We start from the raw sequence: 25,626 nt of genomic DNA, 5'->3' as shown, positions 1-25,626 counted from the left end.
GTATCACTTTTTACCAAATTTTCTAGAATTAGAAGCTATTATCTCAAATTTTTGAAAAGACATTTGAGTCGAAAATTATTTTTTACCAATTTTTGTTCGGTTTTTAATTTTTTGTAAAAAAACTGTCAATTCGTTTTTCTTTAAAAATTTTATTGAATGTTGACAACAATATTTTTTGAAAGATAAAAGTAAATTAAAGCCAATATATCATATTTTGAAAAGATATTTGAGTCGAAAATCTATCTACCATCTTTTATTAATTTTTTTAGGTTTTTATTTTTTGTAAAAAAACTGTCAATTCGATTTTTCTCAACATTTTTCATAATGTTGAAAACAATATTTCTTATAAGATAAAATAAGTTTGAAGCCTAAATTTCATGTTTTTGAAAAGATATTTAAATCAATATTCAATTTTTACTAACTTTGAGTAATGTTTTTTTATATTATTATTTTTTATAAAAAAAACTTTATCGGATGTCAAAAACATTATTCTTCATTGCACAAAATTGTTTTGGAGATGAAATCATATTTTAGTCGTAAAATTTTAGAGGTGACAAATTTTTTCAGTTTTTTTTTAAATGGATTTTTTTTCAAAAAATATACTTCTAGCGTCATTGTTTTGTAAGATATTTAGGGTTAACCAAAATGCTCCCCCTTTTTTTCAAACTGCTATGGTAAAAAAAAAACACCCACGCAATTTTCTTGAGAGCCTTTTCTGCATCTTTCTGCTTTATTATCTTCTGGTTTTTGAGCTATGGACGACGAAAATACGTCGCGAACGTACGGACGTACGTACACACGCACGCACAGACATCTTTCTAAAAATCTTTTATTTCGACTTTTTGGACCTTGAAACGACGAGAAATGTCAAAATTTTCAATTTGACAAATCGGACCCAATACAATAACTTTCTTCGACTAAAAATCTATCTACAAAACTAGATTTTCAAACTAATTTTTTTCTTTATGTGAAAAATATTATTGGTAATTTAACAATTTTTAAGAATAATTCAACTAACAACTTTTTTAACCTAACACGAAAACCTACAAACCTGTATGCAAGTCAAATCGACAGACGGGATGGGAAGTTATCAATGCGGGTCGCATCCCAACCTCTTTTATTAAAACTTTTTGTTCAAACATCAATCTTTTAGGTTCAATCAAATGACTCTCGGAAACAGGATTTCTTAGTTAATTCTATCCGTTTTTGTTAAGCTAAAAATATAAGATTGTTCACTTCTTGAAGTAGCAAAGTCTCTGGTTCATAAGATTTAAATGAACAAAACTAGGTTATTATCAATATTTGATATAAATATAATGAATGAATAAATAAACCAAAATATACATGCACATTAAATGTAATTTTTCTGAACTTGTTTAACCTTTTCTGAATAACTATTTAATATAATTGAAATTCTCAACAAATGCCTTGTGATCTCTTTTAGGAAAGGATTCATAATTAACTACTCTCTAATGACATATTAATTCCAAAACTTTAAAGTTAAACATGTACCTACCACACACACGCATTTTTCATTCTCAATAATCAGTCCAAGTGGGAATTTCACCTAAATAATTCAAATGTGCTTCAACTCTCAACGCCACATTCTATCTTGCCAAAAATACAACAACAACAACGAAAAAGTACGAATAAATTGAATCAGCATCGTTATTGAGAATCTTATATTCCTTATCAATTTAGGAATGCTAAGTACTGATGCCGCTGCTACTAGACCCTATAACAAAGAGCCACACACTATTGCTCAGAATCTCATAACACTACTCACAGTACTATGAGCATTTTGGTCCAGCTCCAGCGGCGTTTACTATAAAGTAGCCTGTAGCCTCTGAAAACCGGTACAGTTATTGTGAATCAGTCGCAGCGTCCTCATTTAAAATAATTCTTCCTAATTTTTAGTAAAGGATACAAAAATTACATCAATAAACCAAAACGCGAGACGTGTACGTTATAAATAGTTTATCCCCAAGACATTTCCGTTAAAAAAAAACTAAAATTCAAATTATAGTTAACTTTTGAATCTTTTATCAGCAACGGATTTCGCGCGCCTGTGCACCAAAAACATTTTTCATATTAAGAAATTAATCCTACACATGAATTGGAAATCAAAATACAATTTAATTCATTTACCAATTCGGTGGCGTAGTAGCTTTCCAACCTAACTTGTTGCATATAAAAGCCTTGTGTCAAAGGACCGGGTATTTCATTCAAATTTGTGACTCTTAACGGTAAACATAATATAAAGGACCGCCAAACATTATTTTATTATAGTGAAGTGATCAAGTGTGATTTTATAAATAAAACAGTTGAAATTGCCGTCGGCATTCATCCATCAATTCAGCATCTTTAGGTGGGTAATTTTGTAAAATTTTCCGTTATAGTGATAAATTATTAAAACAAACAAATTAAAAATCGGTCATAAATATTTTTTTTAAAAAATGATTAGTGCCAATGGCAAATAATCAAGCTGCTTGGATTAACAATAAAATTGTAATCTCATTTTTGGTCTCGTGAATCTGAATTGGAACACTGCCCTTCGTTGTCTATTTACATTTTTTTACTTCAGTTAATTTATTGCAATTTTGATAACTTCTAGTAACCTTTAATGTTTGGGGTTTCCTTTAAAAAAAAATTGTGTACAACATTAATTAATTAATTAATAAAAAAAAAAGAACAAACCTATTGTGGATAATTTAATAATCATTTTTAAAGGATTCTGATGATGAGGTTGTTTGTTTACTAACAAACAGCTAAATTACCTCAATTTAATTTAATGTAGCTGCAAACTTCACACTCTAGCTGTATATACATAGATTTAAAATTATGAACTTTAAGGATTGAGATGGTCAGTTTTGTGGATCCATTAAGTTTAGGTAGGCTTGTGAACCTACAAAAATTATGAACCTTACAAAAAAAATCCTCCGTGAGGCATTTTTTAAAATAAATTAAATAATCTGACTAAAACAACTGCCAGACGAAAGGTTAACCCACGCCTAGTAAATGTATCATCAGCGACTTGTTGTAAGAGGTATAGGTAGGATATATTGTATAGGTACTTGCTTTGGATGGATAAGATATTTTAATTTTATAGCCTAAAGGTATAAATGAAGAGAACAAAGAAATCTTGCACATTTTCTTTTAATTGAATCTAAACGATTTTTAGATGAAAAAGAAATCAAAAACATTTATGGATTTTTTTCGTCTAAATTAGGCCAAAGCTATTTTTGAATTTTTACTTTTTGAATGGGATTAAAAGAATGTAAAAGAGATTTGTGAGGTTTTGAAATGAAACTCCTTATTGGATGTAAGACTCATACTTCTTAACGGTTCGAAATAACATTTGAAAGTAGACATTTCCGCAGGTGGTTTTGTCTTTTTTAGGAGTCAAACGTCTGGGGATGAGGGAGTTGAGAATAAAGTGCCTGGGTCTTATTTATTTGCAGTCAGAAGATTTTTTCTAGTTCTTACTTTTGATTTTAAAGAAGGTGGTTTTCACCTCTTTAAGGGTGTCTGAGTGGAAGAATGTTGGAAGTGTTGGAACGGGGGATTTTTCCACATTTGTTACCATACCACACTTTGGGCTATACCAGTAAACCAAGATTGAAAAAAAATTTCATATTTTCAATACTACACCACCACTAAACTGCTATGAAAAACCAGAAATTCTTTGGTATTCCGGATCAAGGTACTCATCTCTACAACCTTGCCTATACCTTCTTTTGGGTCTTGATACAAATTTGCGCTTTAAAAATGATTTTGGCCAGAATTTTACATGAACACCTGTAAAAAAAATAATTAATAAATATTATTAATAACATTTGAGTATAAAAATAACATTATGAAGATGTTCATATCGGAATCTTTTGACATTTTAAAAATGTAAATAACTTCTTTTCACCTGGTTGGAAAAAATGAGACAGGGAACGAAAGCAAACATTTTAAAAAATGTATTAAAATAGCTACTAAATGTCAAAGTAGGAAGGTTCAAAAGATTCCAATATGAATACCACCAAAAAGTTGTACTTCTGTTTTTCTTGTGTTTATTTTATTCCTTAGTTTTAATTTGTATATGAGTTTGATTGGGCTCTAAAAAATGCATGCAAAATCACAATCATTCAGTTAAAAGGATGAGCCCTAACATATGGTTTTTCAATAAGAGGTTTCGTTTTCAATATCCCAATATTTAGGCAGCCGTCACCAGTTTTCTTTTAATATTTGACAGTTAGAAACTTTATCGTTACTAAAAATGACCCGCAGTGGCCAAATTTTTGTATTTAAAAATTGGTACAACTGAAAGATGATCTGTCAGAATAATAATTGAAAAAAAAAACACAAATAGAAGAAAGTTTTGTGAAAATCAAATGTTAAAATTAACTTAGCAAGCAAAACTAACGAAAACTAATAAAATGGAAAATTTTCAAAAAGAAATGGTGAGAAAACATCTGGAAATTGAAATTCTATAAAAAAAATTTCATTTAACAATTGCTTCAAGGAGGGGTTTGTTCGTAGACTACTACATAAACATGTGGTGTTGAAGCTAGCTTTAAGATCGCTTCAATTCTTTATAAACCTGAATCGAGCTTGATTTGACTCGATTCCCGTCGGAGATCGGAGTCGATTCAAAATTTGAGAAGAAAAACCTGTGGAGGAGTTGGTTTAACAGATAATGCATTATGTTCTGTTTATTTGCATGTTTGTGTTCAAAAAATATAGTTTTATTTTAATCAAATTACAAACTAAAAAATGGACATGGAGTAGTTAGCATATTAGTATATGGTGCTGAACTAATCAGTTCTTCATTGTTTAACACGAATCAAACTACTTGCACTTGACACATCGAAACACTATTTGCGAAAGTGTTGTCATACTTAATCATTTTTAAATCTTCTTGTGGAAACCTCAAAATCTAATATTTAATCTAAACTGAGATAAACCTTTGGTGGAAGCATAGCAAAACTTAATTATCTTTTCGATTGTTTTCTTTTACAAAATAAGCCCAGTTATTCCTTTTTTATTAACAAAACTAAATAATATCAACAGTAATAGATAGACTTTTTTCCCCAATGGAAAACACATACATAATTCAAAATGCACAACTACTCAACGAACACAGCCATCGAGACACAAATTCAATATCAATCGTACCAACATTTTAATAAATGTAAAAAACCCATCCATAGTAAGATTCTACTCTAACTTCTATCGGTGTTATTTATACTATGGGTATTTTTTTTTGTTATTCTTGTAAAATCCTACTATACTATGGATAGATTTTCCAACAAAACACGGGTAATGTAGGTATGTACATTTTTAATGACGTCTTTACGAAAATAAAAAAATATTTTTTTTTTTAAATATCAAAATGGTGGCATCTATTTAGGAATAAGTTGAATAGAAAAAGCCAATAAATTATAGGGCAGAAATACCTATCATTGTTTTAACCATAAAAACCAATCATTAGATTTTCTTGATAGGTCGCTTGTAGTGATTATGGGAAATGTCTATTATTGAAAAACATTTCCTTACTTAAATCCAACAAACAATTTTTGTCACAGTAATCAGCTGTCATTAAAATTGTGTGAGATTAATACGATTTGTTTCTTTTTTTTTGACAGCTGGTATTGAAAATGAATGTGTCTTCAATTTTGTAATTTAATACGTAAGAACAAAACTTTCAATAAAAAGGTTTTTCAGGTCCAATTTTTTAGTATTAAGTGAAAACCGAGTGTAATTAACTTTGAAATAAATCAATTTACCGTTAATTCTAAAACATTTTCTTCCATTCAATTATTCATAAAAAATAATCTAAAATATTTAGAGAACAAAACATGCAAATCCCACCAATCTTGTTGTTTAAACTCCGGTTAAACTTTAACCTTTAACAAAATTGATCCTTGACTCTCTGTTTACATTGCGTCACGATTAGTTTTGTTTGGTATAATAATAATTGTGATCTTTACTCTAGACAATCGACCTTTGATAATTATCGATGCACTTCGACAAAATGATTGTAAATATTTTTTATGATTGATTTAATACTTACGTTAGTGATTGAATCATTTAAAAATACAATAGTAGTTTTGATGTCATAGAAATACACACACAAAATGTGTTTTTAGAAACAAAATTTAAATTTTTCCACTGTAAACAAATACTTGTTTCAATTCTCATAATATTTATAAATAACATTTGTAGTTTATACAAATTGTATGTAGTTTCATGAAAAAGTTTATTATTATCTGAAGCAAGACTTAGACAAAATGGGTCCTTATATATTTTACTCACCTTTTTAAATTATTCTGGTAAAAAGGAAGTTTTTATTAATATTAAGTTGACACAAGGCCTCGTGGCTGTTGTATCTATAAGTCCAGGAGTTGGATTTTTAACATTAACCTAATAAAAAATCTTACGGAAAAAGGTATAACATTGCGAAATATTGTTTTTTAAAACCATGTACACACCTTTTCTATATATGGAGTATAAAACTAAAAATAAAAGGGAAGACACAAAAAGACAGACACAGACGGTGACAGCTACCAAACTGTAGGTATGTTCGCGTACCTTACTAAAATAGTCTAATTTTACTAAAAATTACAAAATTTAACTAAATTCTGTTCGCGTACTCAAAAATTTCGTAGTTTTTCGTATAAATAAAACACTCACGAGAGAGTAAAAGATTTCCCCAACCTACGCATTTTAGCCCAAGAAATTTCTGATCTGTGAAAAGTGTCAAATTTGATAGAACTTCAAAAAATAAATAAATTGCTCGCTTTTGCTGTCACTTATAAAATTAAAAATTCTTTTCCCAATTGCAATTTTCAAGTTTCATTTAAGTCAAGTTTTTTCATAACAAAAAAAGCAAAAGCATTAACAAAAAAATAAATAAATTCTTATTTTTTATATTTTTTTTTGACAGTCAAGTTGTGTGAAAAAATTGTTGTTTTCTTAATTTTTCGTAGTTTTGTCTTTTTGTGAGAGAATTTTACCCCCACTCTTTAAAATATATTTTATTAAGAATTTCAGGCAGAAAGTAAGCGAACGGACCTTGTTTAACACCATTGTATTCTATTTGTCAATGTCAGTTTACTTTGTTGTTACGTTGTCAAAAAAATACCCTTAAGCTAGGTATACATGATTGACAGTTCTGATAATATTAACAGATTTTTCACAATCATGTTAATCTGTCATAGGTGACAGAAAAAAAATCAGTAGCCAATGGCTTGAACTCGTTCAATGCTGTTCTTGCCAGCAACATTTTTATTATTATTATTATTATTATTATTATTATTATTATTATTATTATTATTATTATTATTATTATTATTTATTGAACTATACATAAATGTACAAAACAATACTTAAAAGCTAATAGCTAGCAGGGCTTCTAGCTGAAATGTTTTAATTTCCAGTTTTTAATTAACATACTGTTTTTGAGCAGGAACCAAAAAAAAAACAGCTTGAAGGATTTTAAAAGAATTTAAAAACTACGAAAATGAAAAGACATAAAAGTCCCACCGTCTGGAAAAATAACGAAAAAGAAGCCATACAAAAAAAATAAGTTGAAAAGAATTGGACCCATAACCAAACCATGCCCATGCGATGTTTGTGATATGCAGGTTTGCGAAGTATAAACTGCCTAAGGAAACTATTTGGCAAGATGTTGGCAGCCAAGACACGACCAACAACGTCTTGATGTCCTAAAAAGTTCTTCAAGGACATGGTGTTTTTAGATTTTTGTCTGTTTTAAATTTTTTTGGACGACCTGTTGTTTTCACTTCTAAAATAAATTTTCATATTCTCTGTCATCTGTTTTCCAATGAGTCCACCAAATTAGGTTTTCTAAAGTCTCTCAACCGTGTAAACAGATCATTTTTAATTGGAAGTCAACCGATTTTGTACCAAAAAATTGTCTCATATTTGTATTATGTATGAATGATACAAATTTGAAAATTGTCACCTAATTTTTTGCTATTGGAATACTTTTCGCAGTACGGCCAAGATTTGGAAGATTTTCCAATCGTGTTTTCATATAGCACGTTTCCATCAACAAATAATCCGAGATTTAAGGCAAGTGATTTAAAATAAATCATGAGGTGTTTCCACCAAAGAAAAGGAGATTAATTTGACGTTTGGCTAATGTCATAACAACCAAACGTCAAATAATTCTCCTTTCGATAAGAAAAAAATATGAAATTTGTATTGATATTGTTTAGAACGACGATAAATTCTTTAAAGAAAATGTCCGTATATACCGACAGAATTTTGAAGATCTTTGTTCTCATCTACATCATTTGAAAAAAGAGGCTGGGATGCGACCCACACTAATAACTTCCCATCCCGTCTGTCGATATGTCTTGCTTAAAAGTTTGTCTATATGTACTCGTATCAATTTTTACCAAATTTGCGTACTATTTTTTGTAGATTTTATTTTTTATGAAAAAACGGACTGTTGGATTTTTATATAAAAATTACTGAATATCGAAAACAATATTTTCTGTGAAATAAAATAAGTTTGTGGCCAATATATTTAAGTTTTGAAAAGCTATTTGAGTCGAAAGTAAATTTTTACGAAGTTTTAGTATTGTTTTTTTTTAGAGTTTTAATTTTTGTAAAAAAAACTGTCAATTCGATTTTTTAAAAATTTTACCAAATGTTGAAAACAATATTTCTTATGAGATAAAATTACTTTGAAGCCAATATTTAAAATTTTTAAAGAGATATTTGAGTCGAAAATCAATTTTTACCAACTTTTATACATTTTTTTTTTAGGTTTTTATTTTTTGTAAAAAAACTGTCAATTCGATTTTTTTCAAACTTTAACTGAATGTTGACAACAAGATTTTTTGATACATAAAAGTAAATTAAAGCCAATATCTCAAAGTTTTGAAAAGATATTTGAGTCGAAAATCAATTTTTACCATCTTTAAAAATTTTTTTTTTAGGTTTTTATTTTTTGTAAAAAAACTGTAAATTCGATTTTTTTCAAACTTGAATTGTATGTTGACAACAAGATTTTTTGAAAGATAAAAGTAAATTAAAGCCAATATCTCAAAGTTTTGAAAAGATATTCGAGTCGAAAATTTTTACCAACTTTTATAAATTTTTTTTTAGGTTTTTATTTTTTGTAAAAAAACTGTCAATTCGATTTTTCTCAACATTTTTCAAAATGTTGAAAACAATATTTCTTATAAGATAAAATAGGCTTGAAGCCTAAATTTTAAGTTTTTGAAAAGATATTTGAATCGATATTTAATTTTTACGAACTATGAGTAATGTTTTTTTTTAGATTTTTATTTTTTATAAAAAAAACTGTCAATTAGATTTTTCTCAAAATTTTATCAGATTTCAAAAACATTTTTCTTCGTTGCACAAAATTGTTTTAGAGATGAAATCATATTTCAGTCGTTAAGTTTTGGAGGTGACAAATTTTTTTTTTCAGTTTTATTGATTTAAAAAAAAATAGTTATTTTGATTTTTTTCAAAAAATATACTTGTTTGGTATCATGTTACAATATATTATATAAAATTTAATTCAAGTCTCTGGCGTTTTTGGTTCGTAAGATATTAAGGGTTAACCAAAATTTTCACCTTTTTTTCAAACTGCTATGGTAAAAAAACCACAAAACCTTTTTATCTGTATAACTAAATTTATTTGATGTCGATTTCTCTTCTATTTCTTGAGCTATGGACAGCGAAAAAAACGTCGCAAACGTACGGACGCACGCACAGACACCTCTCTAAAAATCATTAATTTCGACTCTAGGGACCTTGAAACTTCGAGAAATGTCAAAATTTTTAATTTGACAAATCGGACACAAAACAATAACTTCCTATGGGAAGTTAAAAATGAGAGCAAATTTGTGCAACCAGGTGGTGTTTATTTTTGTAAGTACCAAATCTATACGCTCTAAGGAATTTTAACTTTCTATGTTTTTTTATAAGGACTAATTTATGCTTTGACAAAATGCATAAGCAAAACAATACTGCTCTTCCGTTTAAATAAAAAGCACGCCATAATAAAAGAAGTAGTAAAAAGTTATACTTTATTACGTTACTGCACTATAATTGAAAATAATAATAGTCACGTTATGTACTCGATATTACGTATAGCCTCTTTTTGAGGGGTAATTCTTTTAATTTCATGGAATAGAATAAAAAGCAAAAATGTTTTCAACGTGCATAAAACTTTTAAACTTATTTTTTTTTTCAATTGTCAAATCCTTATAAGGATTCCAAAACCTAAACTTTCAAGTAACTAACCTCAAATAAGTTATCCTGCTACATATTTCATTCATTCATCTCTTTTTCCTATTGGATTACAAAAGAATAGGAGGTAAAATAACTGATTGAGTGGGTGGAAAAGAGCAATAAGCTTTTAAGGACAATCTCGTACAAATAACCAATCATTCATCAAAACCAACCATCAATTGACAGTGATTAACATTTGACAAAGTAATTATTATTATTAGTTTGAGTAGTTCACAATGAGTACAAGAACTAATAACATATTTTTATGGAGGGATTATATTAATGCGATAACTTATCGAACTTTTTTTAGTTTTATTTAAATAGCGCGATAAGTGTGGCATTATGTGAAGAATTGGATTGATGGCTTCAATTTTATATTTGATTCTTCATTATAATTTGTATGTCATGATGATGGACGGATTATAAAACATAATCTTTGTTCTGGAGGCTTGTCTTTGATGATTCAATTTTTTTGTTTCTTTTTTTAATATATATTTTAATAAAAATCCGAGCGATAAGAAATTTATAGTAAATATGCTTTTAAATCCATTGTTTAAATTCTTATTATTATTGTTGAATAAGAGATATTGCTTGACGTCTATGTGTAATATATTTTTTTTAATTAGAATGATAATCGTTTTTATGTCTTTAAATTTTTAAGTATGCGAGTTTAAAATAACATACTTACCGACATATCGCAATTAACGCAATATTTCGGGGCATTTGACTGGAACTTGACAATATTATGATTTCAAGGTTTTTTGATTATTATAAATACTCATCGTATGATTTAATGCAATGCGTAGAAGATGATAAGAAAATATTCTAATCAAATTATGAATTTCTATTTGTTATGAACATTTAACGAACTGAAAAGGTCAAACATAATATTTGGTATCTTCATCAGTAGCGGATTTAAACCAGACATCATCGACTTTAATTTGAACTCGCCTAATGTGGCAGATTCACAAAAATCATATTTTCAGTATTTTTTTGTAATACTCAGTTTTAGACGAGAAAATTTTACCGAAATCAAAAAATAGAACAAATATAATGAATGTCAACGTACTGCGTCTATTTTGGCCACGACTTTTACAGTAGGTGTTTTTGTATTAGAAACTCTTTTAAGCCCAAACACTTACTGGGTACAAAATACTCTCAAGTTTCATATTGAATATCGTTCGTTGTAAAAGAAAATCTATTGTCCTTTTTCCCACACACTAAAATGCATTGTGAGGAAATAAAATCAGATAGAAATTTTTCAAAAAATACAAGTGTCAATTAAATTTAACAATCTTAATAAAAATATCCTCATTGTACATACTTATGAATGTAAATATTATTTAGTTACAGAACACAAAACACCCATTCACAAAGGAAAAAAGGGAAAACAGTGACTTTAACAATGGCATTTCCATCATCAGCAAATCATTTTGCAATGTGCATTTTTCTGACATTAATGTTATGTCGTGGACTTAAAGCAAGACCTGAAAACAGACTATATTATCCAGAAATAGATATACCACAATATATAATGGATGAAACAGAAACAATGGACGATGATATGTATGCTGATATTGTAAGTAAAGCATGTTTTTTTTAAATGAAAAAGTTACTTATTTGTATTGATTTTGTTTGTTTTTAGAAAAAATATCCAGCGAATAATCCAACATTTATGGCAAAAAGACAAAATTTAAGAGATTTTCTTTTACCAAATTATGGTGACGATGAAATTGTTGGGCCGAATTTAGATGATGAAATTCCTCAACGTATACCAACCCCATTACCATTGAAGATAAATCCTAAATTTAAAAATAAGAAAGATCATGCCGAAAAGAAGAATGTCATTTGTAAGTTTTAAATTTAATACTTTATAAAAAAGATAAGTTTTTAATGCAATTAATACAAAAAAAATAAGCGATAACTTTAATGATGTGTTAAATTTAAGATCTGTTCCTTTGTGGTTTACTTTCAAAGCTACGTATATCTGACAGTTGGTTGTCATAGCAAAGTACATAAACGAAACTATAGACAAATTGTTAGTTTTAGAAAAGAACAGATCTACTATCTGTCATGTCGCATAAGTTTGATAAGTTTAAATTAATATCTGCGTAAAGAACAACAACTTTTTTTGTGAAATGCGGTTTCAAATATGACCTTGAGAATTTAGTTTAACGTCAAAACGGCTCTTAAAGTTTTTCGAAGTATTTTGTTTTAATTTGTGTTATTTTATTGATTAAATATATTTTACATTGTTATTTTCTTTTATTTCATGATTCTAATTTTGTTTTTCTTTTCTTTTTTTTTCCTTATTTGGCTTTTCTTTGACGGCTTTTTTAAATCAGCTGAGAAAAAATCTTGTAAGTATCTTTTTTCCTCCTAAACTCTTTTTCTACTTTTATAATTTGCTTTTTATAATTAATTAGTTTAAAATAATTAAATGCCTGCGTTTTATTCACTACACTATCTAAAAAATAATTATTTATGAATATAAGTGCATTCACGTTCGTTTCTTCAAGATAAGTGTGAATTGCTAGAAACATATATAATAAGATTTGAATTTATATTATTGTGAGGATCAAACCGGGACTGAATTATTTAGACAATAGAACACAGGCTAATTAAAGACTTCACCTTAACCCTAATTTTTTTATTCTTTTGTTTATTTGCAATTTTATCTTATTTTTTCTATTTTATTTTCTTTTTCTTTCATTTATTTGGATCAAAATTTGATGACCTTTAAATTTCAATTAAATTAGCAGTACGAAATTCCTGTAAGTATATTAAATAACCACAGTTTAAACTTTTAATATTGAATAATTAAGGATATCAAGATTTATGGCTTTAAGTATTGTAATTCTAGTAAAATTATGCTTCTAATTCTAACTTAAGTACAGTAAAGCACTGATTTTAAATGCAAATTCTGTGTGATGCATTTCGACATAAGAATAAAATCGTTGACAACACGAAATGTATGATCTTAAATTGGAATTTGAAGTTTGACGCCATTTTTTTATTCATGAATACAAACAGAACTGAAGTCAAATTAAACTATGCCATTTGGAAGTTTAATTTGTTTCACTAAAATACTCGTTTTTTTAAATCTATGCCTTAGAAGTGAGTAAAATAATCCATTTTTTCGTCAGTTTTTGACAGCAACCTTTTGACAATAAACGTTTGTTCATAAAACTGAGATGTTTCATATCTTATTTTTCAAGGAAATTATTTTTATATTATTCAAAGTAGAAAATAATTCTATATTCCTACACTATTCAAAATATTAACTAATTTATTTTTATCTTCTTTATTTTCTTTCAGATATGCACCCATGTCACTTTAAATTATGTACAATGGGACGAAAGAGGAACGCCAGATACTTACAATATTAGTTTATTTGACATTTCTTAAATAGTTAATGTGCAATTATGATCTTAAAACAAAAACAAATATTTCACTCTCAATTTCTTTTACCTACATTTTTTCATACATATATATCTATCTATTCCAAAACTTTTACATTCCATAGAATCTAGAAAAAAATGCATTTAAAACTTCTCCAAAGCACTTGTATAAGTACGACAGTTAAATTAATATTCATATTAATATAAATTAAAGTTCAAAATTATTAAAACAAAAAAAGATAATTGAAATTTATTTTAAACCAAACCAGAAGTATTGTTTTTATTTTAAAGTTAACTAATTTCTTACTTCATCGTAGCTAGTCGTGTAGAATGTAATATCCATCGAATGTCATATGAGTGTCATGTATTTTGACAAACAAAATGTATTTATTCATACTTATTTATATGTATATCGTAGTTTTTATTATTTTAAGCCATTTTATTATTTATTTTGTATTTATTATGTGTAGTTTACCGTAAATTTATGTTAATGAAAAATAATAAAATAAAATTGTAAAGTTACTGTAAAATTCACTCACATGTTTCTATTATGAAATCCCTAACCAATGATGATTTAAAAAGTGATCGAACAGATCTAAAATGCTATTAGCCTATCAGATCACTTCATGGAAAATAAAATATGCTGTTTTTTCCAAAAATTAAAAAATCAAAAAAGGTGATCACACTTTATCTCAAAGCACCATATTGTTTTGAAGATACAAATTTATTAATATCGTCTACAATCAATATTATTAGTGCGATAATTAATTCAAATTTCGGTCTTATTCAAAGTGTTTTTGTTGTACACGAGAGTTTTTGTAGCTCACTCAAACTTCCCTTTTTGAAGAGAGAGAGTATGAGAATGTTTTTTGGGTTTGTTTGCTTTTTAGTTCAGCGTTTTATTAGCCGTCTGTCTTTTGGTATGTCACAATTAAGGGATGTGACCAACCTGCACGATGTGAGATAATGGACCACCCGAAGTAGTTTAAAATGAAAAATTCTTTTATGTTGCATAGATGATGAAAATAATGTTGTGAATTATTTTCAAGTGAAATGTAGGTATAGAATTCCATTGTTTGACATTTTGATATGAACCTATTTCAAATAGGGAATATCCATTTTAGGAACCAAATGTAAGTAGGGTATAAAACAAATACAAATTCATAACACCTTTATAATGCTTTTATGAGCCTAAAGTTTTTTGTAGGGCTTGTTAAAGCCGTACCTTACTGTTTTAAATGGTTCTAGGATACAACAATTTATTTTTCAAACCACAGACTTCAGCAACTAAAGGAATTCATGCTTTTGTAGCGAAAAAGTTTTCAATACTGATTATTGATTTGTTCCTATTTGAATCTCAAATTCCGATACAAAAAAATAGGGAACATAATCTGTTAGTACTGTAAGATTAAGCTTTTAAACTTTATCATACAAAAGCTTTTTTGCGCTAGTTTTAGGTAAAAGGTTTCAAAGGGTTGAAATAACGTTTTAAAAAGCTCCTAGCGATAAGCTCATAACCAAAGCTTTTTAAGACCATATTAATATTTGAGAGAAGCTGTAGAATGAGCTGAACAAGTCAAGACGAAGAAATTTTTTTTTTTATAATTTTGGTAAAAAATAGAAAACGTTTAAAACCCCAGATCTCGCATTTAAATAACTAAACTTATAAACTTCCAATAGACCTTAGAGGGAATTAATCAAGCTATCCAACTTGACCAACAAATTTTCTAAGAATTCATTTATCACTTATAGCCTATCCATCACGAGATTGAATAAAGCTATTGTCCTAAATATAATTGCCATGGCAGCCAATATTAGCACACATGACAAATCGCTAAACACACGTAAGGACATCATCGGCTTTTAACTTCTAGTTATTTTTGGTGTATACTAATAACTTAAATAAGCACGTCTTATACTTATAATCCTTCTATTACATTATCCAGTATATTCGCTGTCAAAAAACAGCATTGAAGTGACATTATAATCATGTGTAAAAATAAACAAAACTTAAATCTTTATCATTTATAGTTAAGTTTCCCAAGAATCAAATTCAACTGTACGTTAGCTTTTAACCTGACAATAAAAATGGTTTTAGTACGGCCAAACACTTAGAGCCCAGTTTCAAATTAAATTTTGAATAATTACGTCATTGAAATGCAATTTGATGTATAAAAAAGCTTTGGTACTTTTTGACATTTTGTTTAAAGTGAATCTTGAAAATGTATTTCAATAAACATGTCTAATTTAATTTGTTGAGTAACTTGGAACCGTTTAAATGCTTGAAATGTCATTTAATTTATAAGAAAGCTTTCGTACTTTTTTACATTTTGTTTAAAGTGAATCTTTAAAATTTATTCCAATTATCACGTCTAATTTTATTTATTAAGTAACGTGGCACCATTAAAGTGATTGAAATGTCATTTTATTTATGAAAAAAGCTTTCGTACTTTTTGAAATTTTGTTTAAAGTGAACCTTGAAAATGTATTCCATTAAACATGTCTAATTTAATTTATGGAGTAACTTGGTACCATTTCTCACAACAAGTGAAATAATACCCATTCACAATAGCAACAAATAAATTGCACATCCCTGTACTACCTGTCACTCTTGCATTGTTTGACATTTAGCTCTTGCCTCCTCCAGACAACCTTGTTTTTTTTTTTTTAAACCATCAACACTAGAATACATACATCAATTGTTTTTAATTCCATTTTAAACTATAAATAAATTCAGATTGAACTCAATCTAAAGAATCAATTAAAACTCCATTCAAGTTCCCTGCCATTGATCTAAATAAAAAGCTGAATTTAAACATTTATCTCGCTGGAACATGACAACCTATGTGACAGATGGGGAAGGTAAAATAACCAAAATTTTGTGCACACATTTTATTTTTGCCGCAAAAAAAATTATGCGCGCTTAAAAGGTCAACTCATGAATTCATGCAAAAATAAAAAGTTCAAGGCAAACCACAAGTTTTGTTAAAATAAAGTGAACTAATTTAGTGTTTTCTTTTTGTTTGTAGGAAAATTTATTCCTGCTACTCAGAGGCCAGATGGCACATGGCGCAAAGCGAGGCGCGTCAAAGAAGGTTACGTTCCCCAAGAAGAGGTGCCGCTCTATGAGAGCAAAGGCAAGCAGTTTGCCAATCGAAAGTCTGACCGTCCTGTTGGAATGCCCGCTCCAGCTCCAGTGCCCAGTAAGAAGGAAAAAGCGAAGAAGAAGAAAGCCGGGCTTCCTCCGGGCGTGATTGTTTTGCCAAAGAACTCTGCCAATGCCAATTCGGCACCAAATCCCAAGGAAAATAAGAAATCATCCGCATCTGTAAGTACAAATTCAGCACCAACAGCGGTGGGAACAGTTCCTTCAGTTGACACACCCGCCTCTGCGACAGTCGAGTCCATCACCAAAGATCTCAACAACGTTGAACTGGACGACCTGCAGCTGGAACTCAGCAAAAAAATCAAGAAACTAAAGAAAAAAATCCGTGAAATCGAAGCCATCGAAGCCAAATTGAAGGCAGGCGAACTTAAAAAGCCCGAAAAGGACCAAATGGACAAGGTCAAAAGAAAAAAACAGTACCTCAAGGAGCTGGAGGAGTTGGGTGAGCAACCCGGTGCGACAGAGTAAACTGTCAATCTGTTGCCGAAAATCCCTGCTCACCAGCAATCATTCACTCAATGCACGGTTCTGCGTCTCTAACCAACAATTGTCCATGCCATACCAAGGTTGGATCTTCATACCACCTTACAGTTGAGCCTGTTTTTTCTTCGAATTCTGCATCTTTTTATATTTGTTGTACATGTAAATTAGTTCCATTATTTTTTTTCTAAACACAAGGATTGATTGATCTCTCCTCTTGAATCGCAGCTATACAAACATAGCTGTAAACCAGTCAATTTTAAAAATTTGTTGTTTTCATTTCTTGCCAAGTTTGTCAAGTCTTCCCAGAGAGTTGGTCACTAGCTGTGATTGGTTGTAGTTTCTAAGAGCAAGACGACCAACGACGCGACGACGACGTGACAACGAAAAAAATGTGCATTTCACATTTGTGGGTTACCGAAAACAACGCGTTGTAAATTTTAAAACTTTTTATTTTTTTTTAAATTAGTTGCATAAGTTTAATAGTTGAACCATTTTTTACTATTCCAAGATTATTGTTTTATTTTACAAATATATACATATTTTTTTTAAATAAAAGAATAATTAAACCTTAAGAATAATTATAAATATACGATCAATGGTAGTGATTCAATCAAAGATTAAAAAAGATAAAATATTTTAAGTAAAAAACATAAAAACAAACAAAAATAAACAGAAAATAAGAAAAAACAACAGAAGCGATATTTTTATGTAGGGAGAAATTTTGTAGAATTTTAAGTAAAAACAAAGAAAAAAGAAACATTAAAAAACAAAACAAAAGAAATTAATGTTAGTAATAAAAATATTAAATTGTGTGTAATACTGTTCGTAATTTATGGATTTTTTTATAATTATGATTTGCTTGTGTTGATGGATTTATTTTCAAATCAATGAGGCACATTTAAGGTATGCTTACAAGGAAATTGTAAAAGTTTGTCCACACCAAAAGAGCATTGTTTAAAAAACGTTGAAGTAAAATTTTAAAAAGTTTCTTTGTTTCTGAAACGTATTTTTAAGTGTTCCAAATTTTTTTAGGTGTCTGGACGCACATTAAGGTTAAAAAAATTAAACTATTCCTCAAAACTTGCACTTGTAGGGTTGTACTTCGACCTAAATCAACAAAAATAAAAACACAATTCGTTACTGTAGTTAGAGACGCAAAGGACGTTAAAAGGAAATCAAAATTTTGAATCCAAAAATTCAGAAAGAACATAACGTACTGTAATGTAAAGCCGTTTTATTACGTCTTTGTTTGGTTATTATTATGGCTTAAAATTGGGGTTATCGGGAACTTCTTTTCCCAGGGATTTGTTCCCATATTCGAAAAATTGGTATCGTGAATTTTTCGAAATTGGGAAAAAATTCCTGTGGAAAAATACCTATCGGCGACTTTTTTTATGGGAAAATCTTGTGTTTTTCTTTTTGAATATTTCCCCGTTATTAAGATGTCGGAATTAAAAGCGGATTAAACAATGTAAGTAATTCAAAACAAAATAATAATGAAAATATTAATAAAAACTTTTCTTTTTAAGGTCGAATTCAACAAATACTCACCAAGTTCAAGTTTTAATTAGTTTTATGGAAAAAAAAAAACGAAATATTGGTAAAGGTTTCACAACAAATCGTTCTAAGGAAGATGTATCAAGATTTTGGAAAAAAGTAGAAAAGGAACTTAACAGTTTGGCCCACCAACAAAATCTATTTCTAAATGGAAAAAAGTAGGTGATAAGTTAATAACCATGATTTTTTTGCTTAAAAAAAATAATATTTAGGGGCCAGTTATAGCTATCATTGAAATCGATCCGGAATTTTTTGAATCGATATTTGATATTGTTTCCCTTTGATTAGAAATGAAAATTTTATGCTGGTTGATCGGAAATCAGACAAAGAATTTTTTTAAGCTGATACATTTATGTTCAAAAATGAAACAAATCGTTCCACTGATTAGTGTTCCAATTTCACAATTTCCAATGACAGATTACTGTCAGTATAAATTTGTCGGTGGATTTCAATCAGGAAGTTTTTTTCAATGACATAAATGTTTACTGATATTTTTAAATGTTTACTGAGAGCTATAAACAACCTGTCAAAAAAATTCCAATGTTTGGTTTCAATGATGAAAAACAATGATAGCTATATCTGGCGCCTTAAGATATGGCTTGATAAAAAAAGTGCGTAAGGAAGAAAATGCCTGAAAACAAAAGACAAAAAAAGCAACCGGTGGGCGCAAACAAGGAGTATAGATTTATTGCGGTATAGGAAACGATAATACGAATTTTTGCCTTAGAAGAATTGGTGAAAGAATGCCCAGTACCAATGTTCTGTAACTATCGCATCGATGCTTAAACTTATAGTCCCCCAGCTGAACATTGAAAACAGAACTTCAATCCATCGTCATACAAAAAAGCCACAAAAAGTTGAAGCTATGATGCGACACCAAAAAGAAATGGAATACCATTGTTATTGTTATTGAGTTTCAGAAGAAGATGTTGGATGAAACCTCAAGGCACAACCTCGAAATGGAAGTGATGAGAATGAAGGAAGTTAAAGCAAAGCTCGAGTTCAAAAAACGTTTACACAACAAAAACTTCGTTGTTCTCGTTGTATTTCATCGATTAATAATACAAATTATATTCTTTGCATTTTTAATTAAGGACGAATACAAACAATTTTTTTTTCACTAAGAACTGTCAAATCATTCCAAAACTATGTTCGAAAATAAATTTATAATTTTCATGTTGGAAACATTTGTTCCCAAGGTAAAAGAATTCCGTAGGGAATTTGCGATAGTAGGAGCTTGCTCCCGGAAAATATTTCCCAAGGAATTCCCTATAAGGCTGAATATAATGTTTGCTTAAAGACAAATTTTTCTCGCAATGTTTTGACGCTTAGGTATAACATTAATGTATGAGTTCTTTAACTTCGTTTCTGATTTAAAATCACGAACAAATGTTCCTTCTTTCGGAATCCCAACTGTCATTTTATTCCAAATGTGTCAGAGGTAAAAAAGCAATGGCCAGTGTATATTTTCAAGATTTCTGAGAATTTTCTTAAGTTCAATGAGCAGGATAATGCAATATAAACAGAATTTAGGATTCATTCTCACAGAGCAATGAAATTAGTTTTAGTTTGGCATTTTTTCTTTTCTTCCTTTTTTAATCGTTTTGACAACAAAAGTGAGGAATTCAGCTTACATTTTTTGCTCAAAATACAGAAATCTCTGAGATCTTAATATATAAACTAGCCAAATGTTTGAGTTCTTCAACTTCGCTTTGATTTAAGATCACGGAAAAAAAGGTCCCTTCTTTTCAGATTCTCGGTAACTGTCCCAAATGTGTCATAAAAAAAAAACAATTATTCTAACGATGAAACAAATCAAATTTTCATTTAAATTTTTCGTCGAGAAAGAACGTAGCCTAATATACACAAATCTTTCTATTTTATTAAATCTGAACAATTAGAGGGTCCAATAGCGTTTCCAACTGGTCGTCAAAAGTCTTTTTAATTCCAAAAATTACAGATCTTTGCCAAAAAAGTACAACCAATTTTTCTGAATTTGAATTAAGAATCAGCAAGATGATAACTTACACAATCATATAATTAAAATGTCAATAAATTGAATTGAAACAATGGGCAGGTTAAGGCAGCATAAGGGACTTCATTTGCAGTCAACTCCATTCTTTGAACATACATTTTGACCAAGCCAACTAGTTAGTTTTTCAAGTGTCATGAACTCAGAACTTTACTTCACAAACCTCTACTTCAAGTTCATAGTACAAACAATTCAAAAATTATTATTTTCTACAACACAATCCTCAGACAAGCTAAAAGTGCATCACGATTTGTATTTTTTATTTTAAAAAAATATTATTAATTTCTTTTCCAAATTTACAAGAACCCTTTTTACAGAAAGCATGAAATGAAATTGTGCATAAAATAAATAAATCATTGAGTAATAAAGTTCAGCTCCAGTTGAATGAAAAAACATGATCAACTGTCATTTTGATAGAAGTAGACTTGACTTAACAGTTATTGAGATCATTCTTGACTAACTTTCCAGTCGACTTTCCAATGTTTTTTAATTCAACTAAAAGCTGAACTTTATTACTCAATGATTTATTAATTTTATGCACAATTTCATTTCATGCTTTCTGTAAAAAGGGTTCTTGTAAATTTGGAAAAGAAATTAATAATATTTTTTTAAAATAAAAAATACAAATCGTGATGCACTTTTAGCTTGTCTGAGGATTGTGTTGTAGAAAATAATAATTTTTGAATTGTTTGTACTATGAACTTGAAGTAGAGGTTTGTGAAGTAAAGTTCTGAGTTCATGACACTTGAAAAACTAACTAGTTGGCTTGGTCAAAATGTACGTTCAAAGAATGAAGTTGACTGCAAATAAAGTCCCTTATGTTGTCTGAACCTGCCCATTGTCTTTCAATTAAGGCAACTTTATTGGAAAGTTAGTCAAAAAAAATCTCCCTAGCCATCAAGTCAATTCCACTTATGTCAAAATGACAGCTAATCATAGTTTTTAATTCAACAGAGAGCTGAACTTTAGTACTCTGTGATTAATTTATTTTCTGCACAATTCTAATTGATATTACATGTAAAAGGGTTCTTCGTCAAATGGGAAAAGGAATAAGTAATATTTCCTTAAAATACAAAATTTATGTAGAGATAAAATTGTAGCTTGCCTGAGAGGTAGTTTTTGCACGGTCAACTGAAGGTAGAGGTTGGTGAAGTAAAGTACTGAGTTTGTATTTTACTGAACTGACTAGTATCTTATTTTATCTAAATTTACATTCAAAGAACGCAGTTGACTGCAAATGAAGTTCCTTATGTTGTATGAATCTGCCCATTTAGTACCCACCTCTTCCTATTACTACAGACGATTGTCAGATCTATCAGTAAAAACAAAATTGTCAAGAAAGTCTTGCAATCGTGCGAACTTACAATTTTTTAACATAAAACTTTAAACACAATAATTGTGCACTAAATAAATAAATCACAGAGTTAAAAAGCTCAGCTTTCATTTCAATTAAAAATACATGATCAGCTGACATCTTGACACAATTACAGTTGACTTAAAAGGATCTAAGATTTTTCTTGGCTATTTTTCCAGTCAAGTTCCCAAGAAAGTTGTCTTGTTTAGAAGACAATTTTTTGGCAGCCAGCCAGTCAAATACTAAAAATTTGCCTCACCTTGAGATCCCTGATGTCGTCTGAACATGTCCTGTCACTTATTGAAAAATATTGTAAAATCTGACAATCGTCTGTACTTAGCTTTACACTCTGGATCTCTCAAGAAGTCCCCTATTTATATAATCAGACAATAAATTAGAATTACTCAACGGAAGCTGATTGCAAGACTGCATCATCAATCTTTTTTGAACCAATGATGCATCCCTATAAGGAAAGTACACATTTTGATTGTTTTATAACTTATTGTCTTACCTTTGGTCATTTTCTGGTTAAAATTTTGAATATTGCTTCAAACTGGATTTGAAGTCATTTACCTTCTCAAAAGTTAAAATTCTATTTTTAAATTTTTTTCCAATTGCATTTTTTTCGTAACAAATTGAAACAAGTTGTATCAATCATTGATTGTGATTTCAGACTCGTGTCTGAAGCTTATGAATCACAAAAAGAAATTACGTTTATTCTTAAAACAGATTTTTCTGTATAAAATGTTATAACCAAGTTATAGTTTGGACTGGAGTGAAATATTTTGTCAGTCTCGTAATGTGTTCCTTTCGGGTTGTTTTGTTCGTTACAATATTCGGATTTGCATATAGTAACAGTGCTCCTATTATTAAGCTTCCATATGGCCAACTTCAAGGTTCAATCGTAGATAACTACAATTCCTATACAAATATACGTTACGCAGAACCTCCTGTACGCTTTGAACCTTCCAAACCTCACGATACTCGTTGGAATGGAATTCAAAATGCAACTGGTGAAATGTTGTATTGTGCGCAGTTTGATGGATTTTTCAAAACTCTGAGGGGACAAGAGGATTGCTTGTTTTTGAATGTTTTTACTCCAAAAAACACGGAAGACAAAAAACTATTACCTGTTTTTGTCTTTATTCATGGCGGTGCTTTTATGTTTGGTGGTGCAGGATTCTATTCACCAAAAATCTTTATGTCTGAAGGAGGAATGATTGTGGTTTCATTGAACTATCGATTGGGACCACTTGGATTTCTGACAACTGAAGATGGAGTGATTCCTGGAAATTTAGGATTGAAAGATCAACTCTTGGCTTTGAGATGGATTAAGACAAATATACACCATTTCGGAGGAGATCCAGATAAGATTCTCTTAGCTGGTCAATCTGCAGGAGCTGCATCGGTTCATTTGCAAATGTTGAGAAAAGAAACTGAGAGTCTTGTATCAGCAGCTATTGCCATAAGTGGAACAGCTTTAAATCCCTGGGTGATGCAAATAAATCCTAAAGAAAAAACTGATAGTTTAGTAAAGCACTTGAATTGCTCATCAGTGAGTCATGGAAAGGATATAAAATCATGCCTTCAAGACCAACCATTGGAAAAGCTGCACACAGCAGTGATGAAAATGCTTATGTTTCTAGACAGTCCCTTTAATTTGTTTGGAGCAGTTGTTGAGAGGGAAGACACACCTGGAGCATTCTTGACTGCAGAGCCCAAGAAGCTCATCGAAAGAGGTGAGATTGCCAATGTTCCCTGGATGGTAACGATGACCACTGAAGAAGGAGCTTATAACGCTGGATCGTTATTGAAAAAAGATGACAACGGTGTGGAACACATTGAGGAGCTCAACGAACGCTGGTTGGAACTGGCACCATACTTGCTCTTCTATTACAATGAACCTTGCTGTCAGTGTAAACAGAAGTTGTCCGAAAGTCTCAGAGAAATGTATATGGGTACAGACCGTTTCTCTACGAAGTCTTATCTCCGGTTGCAAAAAATGTTTACTGATGTCGTTTTTGCCAATGGCATTCTCGAAGCAATTAAGCTTCACAGAATGTTTGGAGCAGGCCCTGTTTATGGATATGTTTATTCAAATTCACATAAAAATGGTGTGGGTAACTTCTTAGCCAGTAATGATGATGTTGAATTTGGTAATTATTCGAATTTAAACTGAATTGTTTTAAAAGTAAATAATCATTTAATATTTTAGGAGCAACTCATGGTGATGATGAAGCACTGTTTCTACCATTAACAATAAGTACAAATTCCACATCGAGCAAGACGAACGACTTGAAAATTTCAAAATACTTTGTAAAAATGTTTAAGTCGTTTGCGCTAAAAGGGTACGTTTTATTAATGTGAATTATTCTTTTTTTCCGAACCTTTCATTTCTTACAGAATTCCTAGCTTTAAAGATACTCTTTTACCTGGGAATAAAAATAATCTGCAACCAATGCAATTCCTGCAAATTTTTGAGAAAAATTATTGCTTTGGTCCCTGGGAGAGTTCGAACAATCAGGAATGTCAGAAACTAAGCAATCAATGTTTTGACTATTAAAAAACTACTTCCATTAAGAACAGACGATTGTCAGACCTATCAGTAAAAACAGTCGTGTAAATTCACAATGAGTAGGGTTCACACGACATAGAGGACTGATTTGCTAGCTGCCAAAAAAATGAAAAGTTAGTCAAGAAAAATCTACCTAACTTTCAAGTCAAATGTTCTTGTATCAAAATATCAGTTCATCACAGTTGCCTGCAAATGAAGTCCTTTATGTTGTCTCAACCTGCCCAATGGCTGCGTTCAATGTCGTGTTGGATAGGGTATCTTGGATAGGAGGATTTTTAGATACCTTGTTGAACGAGTTGGTTAGCTGTATCGAGATAGCTGTCAAAAAATAAAAACAACTTTTAGCTGTTCACTTGAAGTTTAAAAAAATAGATCTTCTTAATAGATTATTCATCGTCTTTTATCTACAGAACATCCACAAATACAACTTAAACTAACATTTTGTATCTTTTTCCTTACCAAAAAATACAAAAAGCTGAAATTAATTTTCATGTTTCTTGAAATTCAACCATGTGTTGAATCAGCTGATCTGTCAGATACCTATATACCCCAGAAATTCTTGGATACTATGGATTCCTTTTCTGACACCTCAGCTGTTTTTTATCAGCTGTTATTTTACACGTTTAACACTTACAAAAAGGTATCCGAATACCCTATCTGTCTGAGATTGAACGCAGCCATTGTTATTAGAAACGTCATTTTTAGACATTGTCAGATGACGTTTGAAAATGTCAGTTGTCATCGTGAGAGACATTAGTCAATTTCTTCTTTGACATTTAAAATAAATATTCG

General features: G+C 29.8%; 3 protein-coding genes across 5 annotated transcripts; all 3 read left to right on the top strand.

The window, feature by feature from the left end:
* The first annotated feature begins 1,849 nt into the window (after positions 1 to 1,849).
* LOC129947825 (uncharacterized) lies at positions 1,850 to 14,201 on the top strand. Of its 3 annotated transcripts, none has more exons than XM_056058544.1 (6): positions 1,857 to 2,368; positions 11,620 to 11,845; positions 11,912 to 12,116; positions 12,612 to 12,626; positions 13,026 to 13,040; positions 13,585 to 14,201. In XM_056058544.1, exons 2-6 carry the CDS (start codon positions 11,672 to 11,674, stop codon positions 13,653 to 13,655), a joined length of 480 nt encoding a protein of 159 aa, XP_055914519.1. In that variant the 5' UTR covers positions 1,857 to 2,368; positions 11,620 to 11,671; the 3' UTR covers positions 13,656 to 14,201. The 3 variants fall into 3 exon arrangements, with proteins under 3 accessions (XP_055914520.1, XP_055914519.1, XP_055914518.1); XM_056058543.1 differs by having other exon boundaries at positions 11,614 to 11,845; XM_056058545.1 differs by lacking the exon at positions 13,026 to 13,040 and having other exon boundaries at positions 1,850 to 2,368; positions 11,614 to 11,845.
* A 2,086-nt stretch (positions 14,202 to 16,287) lies between these two features.
* LOC129945534 (partner of Y14 and mago) lies at positions 16,288 to 18,238 on the top strand. Its single transcript, XM_056055340.1, has 2 exons — positions 16,288 to 16,529; positions 16,697 to 18,238. Exons 1-2 carry the CDS (start codon positions 16,502 to 16,504, stop codon positions 17,299 to 17,301), a joined length of 633 nt encoding a protein of 210 aa, XP_055911315.1. The 5' UTR covers positions 16,288 to 16,501; the 3' UTR covers positions 17,302 to 18,238.
* Positions 18,239 to 23,042: 4,804 nt separating this feature from the next.
* LOC129947998 (esterase 6-like) lies at positions 23,043 to 25,192 on the top strand. The gene is made up of 3 exons (XM_056058795.1): positions 23,043 to 24,415; positions 24,475 to 24,607; positions 24,663 to 25,192. Exons 1-3 carry the CDS (start codon positions 23,059 to 23,061, stop codon positions 24,820 to 24,822), a joined length of 1,650 nt encoding a protein of 549 aa, XP_055914770.1. The 5' UTR covers positions 23,043 to 23,058; the 3' UTR covers positions 24,823 to 25,192.
* The last annotated feature ends 434 nt before the right edge of the window (positions 25,193 to 25,626 follow it).

This window comes from Eupeodes corollae, chromosome 2 (assembly GCF_945859685.1).
Source record: "Eupeodes corollae chromosome 2, idEupCoro1.1, whole genome shotgun sequence".
NCBI lineage: Eukaryota > Metazoa > Arthropoda > Insecta > Diptera > Syrphidae > Eupeodes > Eupeodes corollae.
This window is presented reverse-complemented; position numbering and strand designations above follow the sequence as displayed.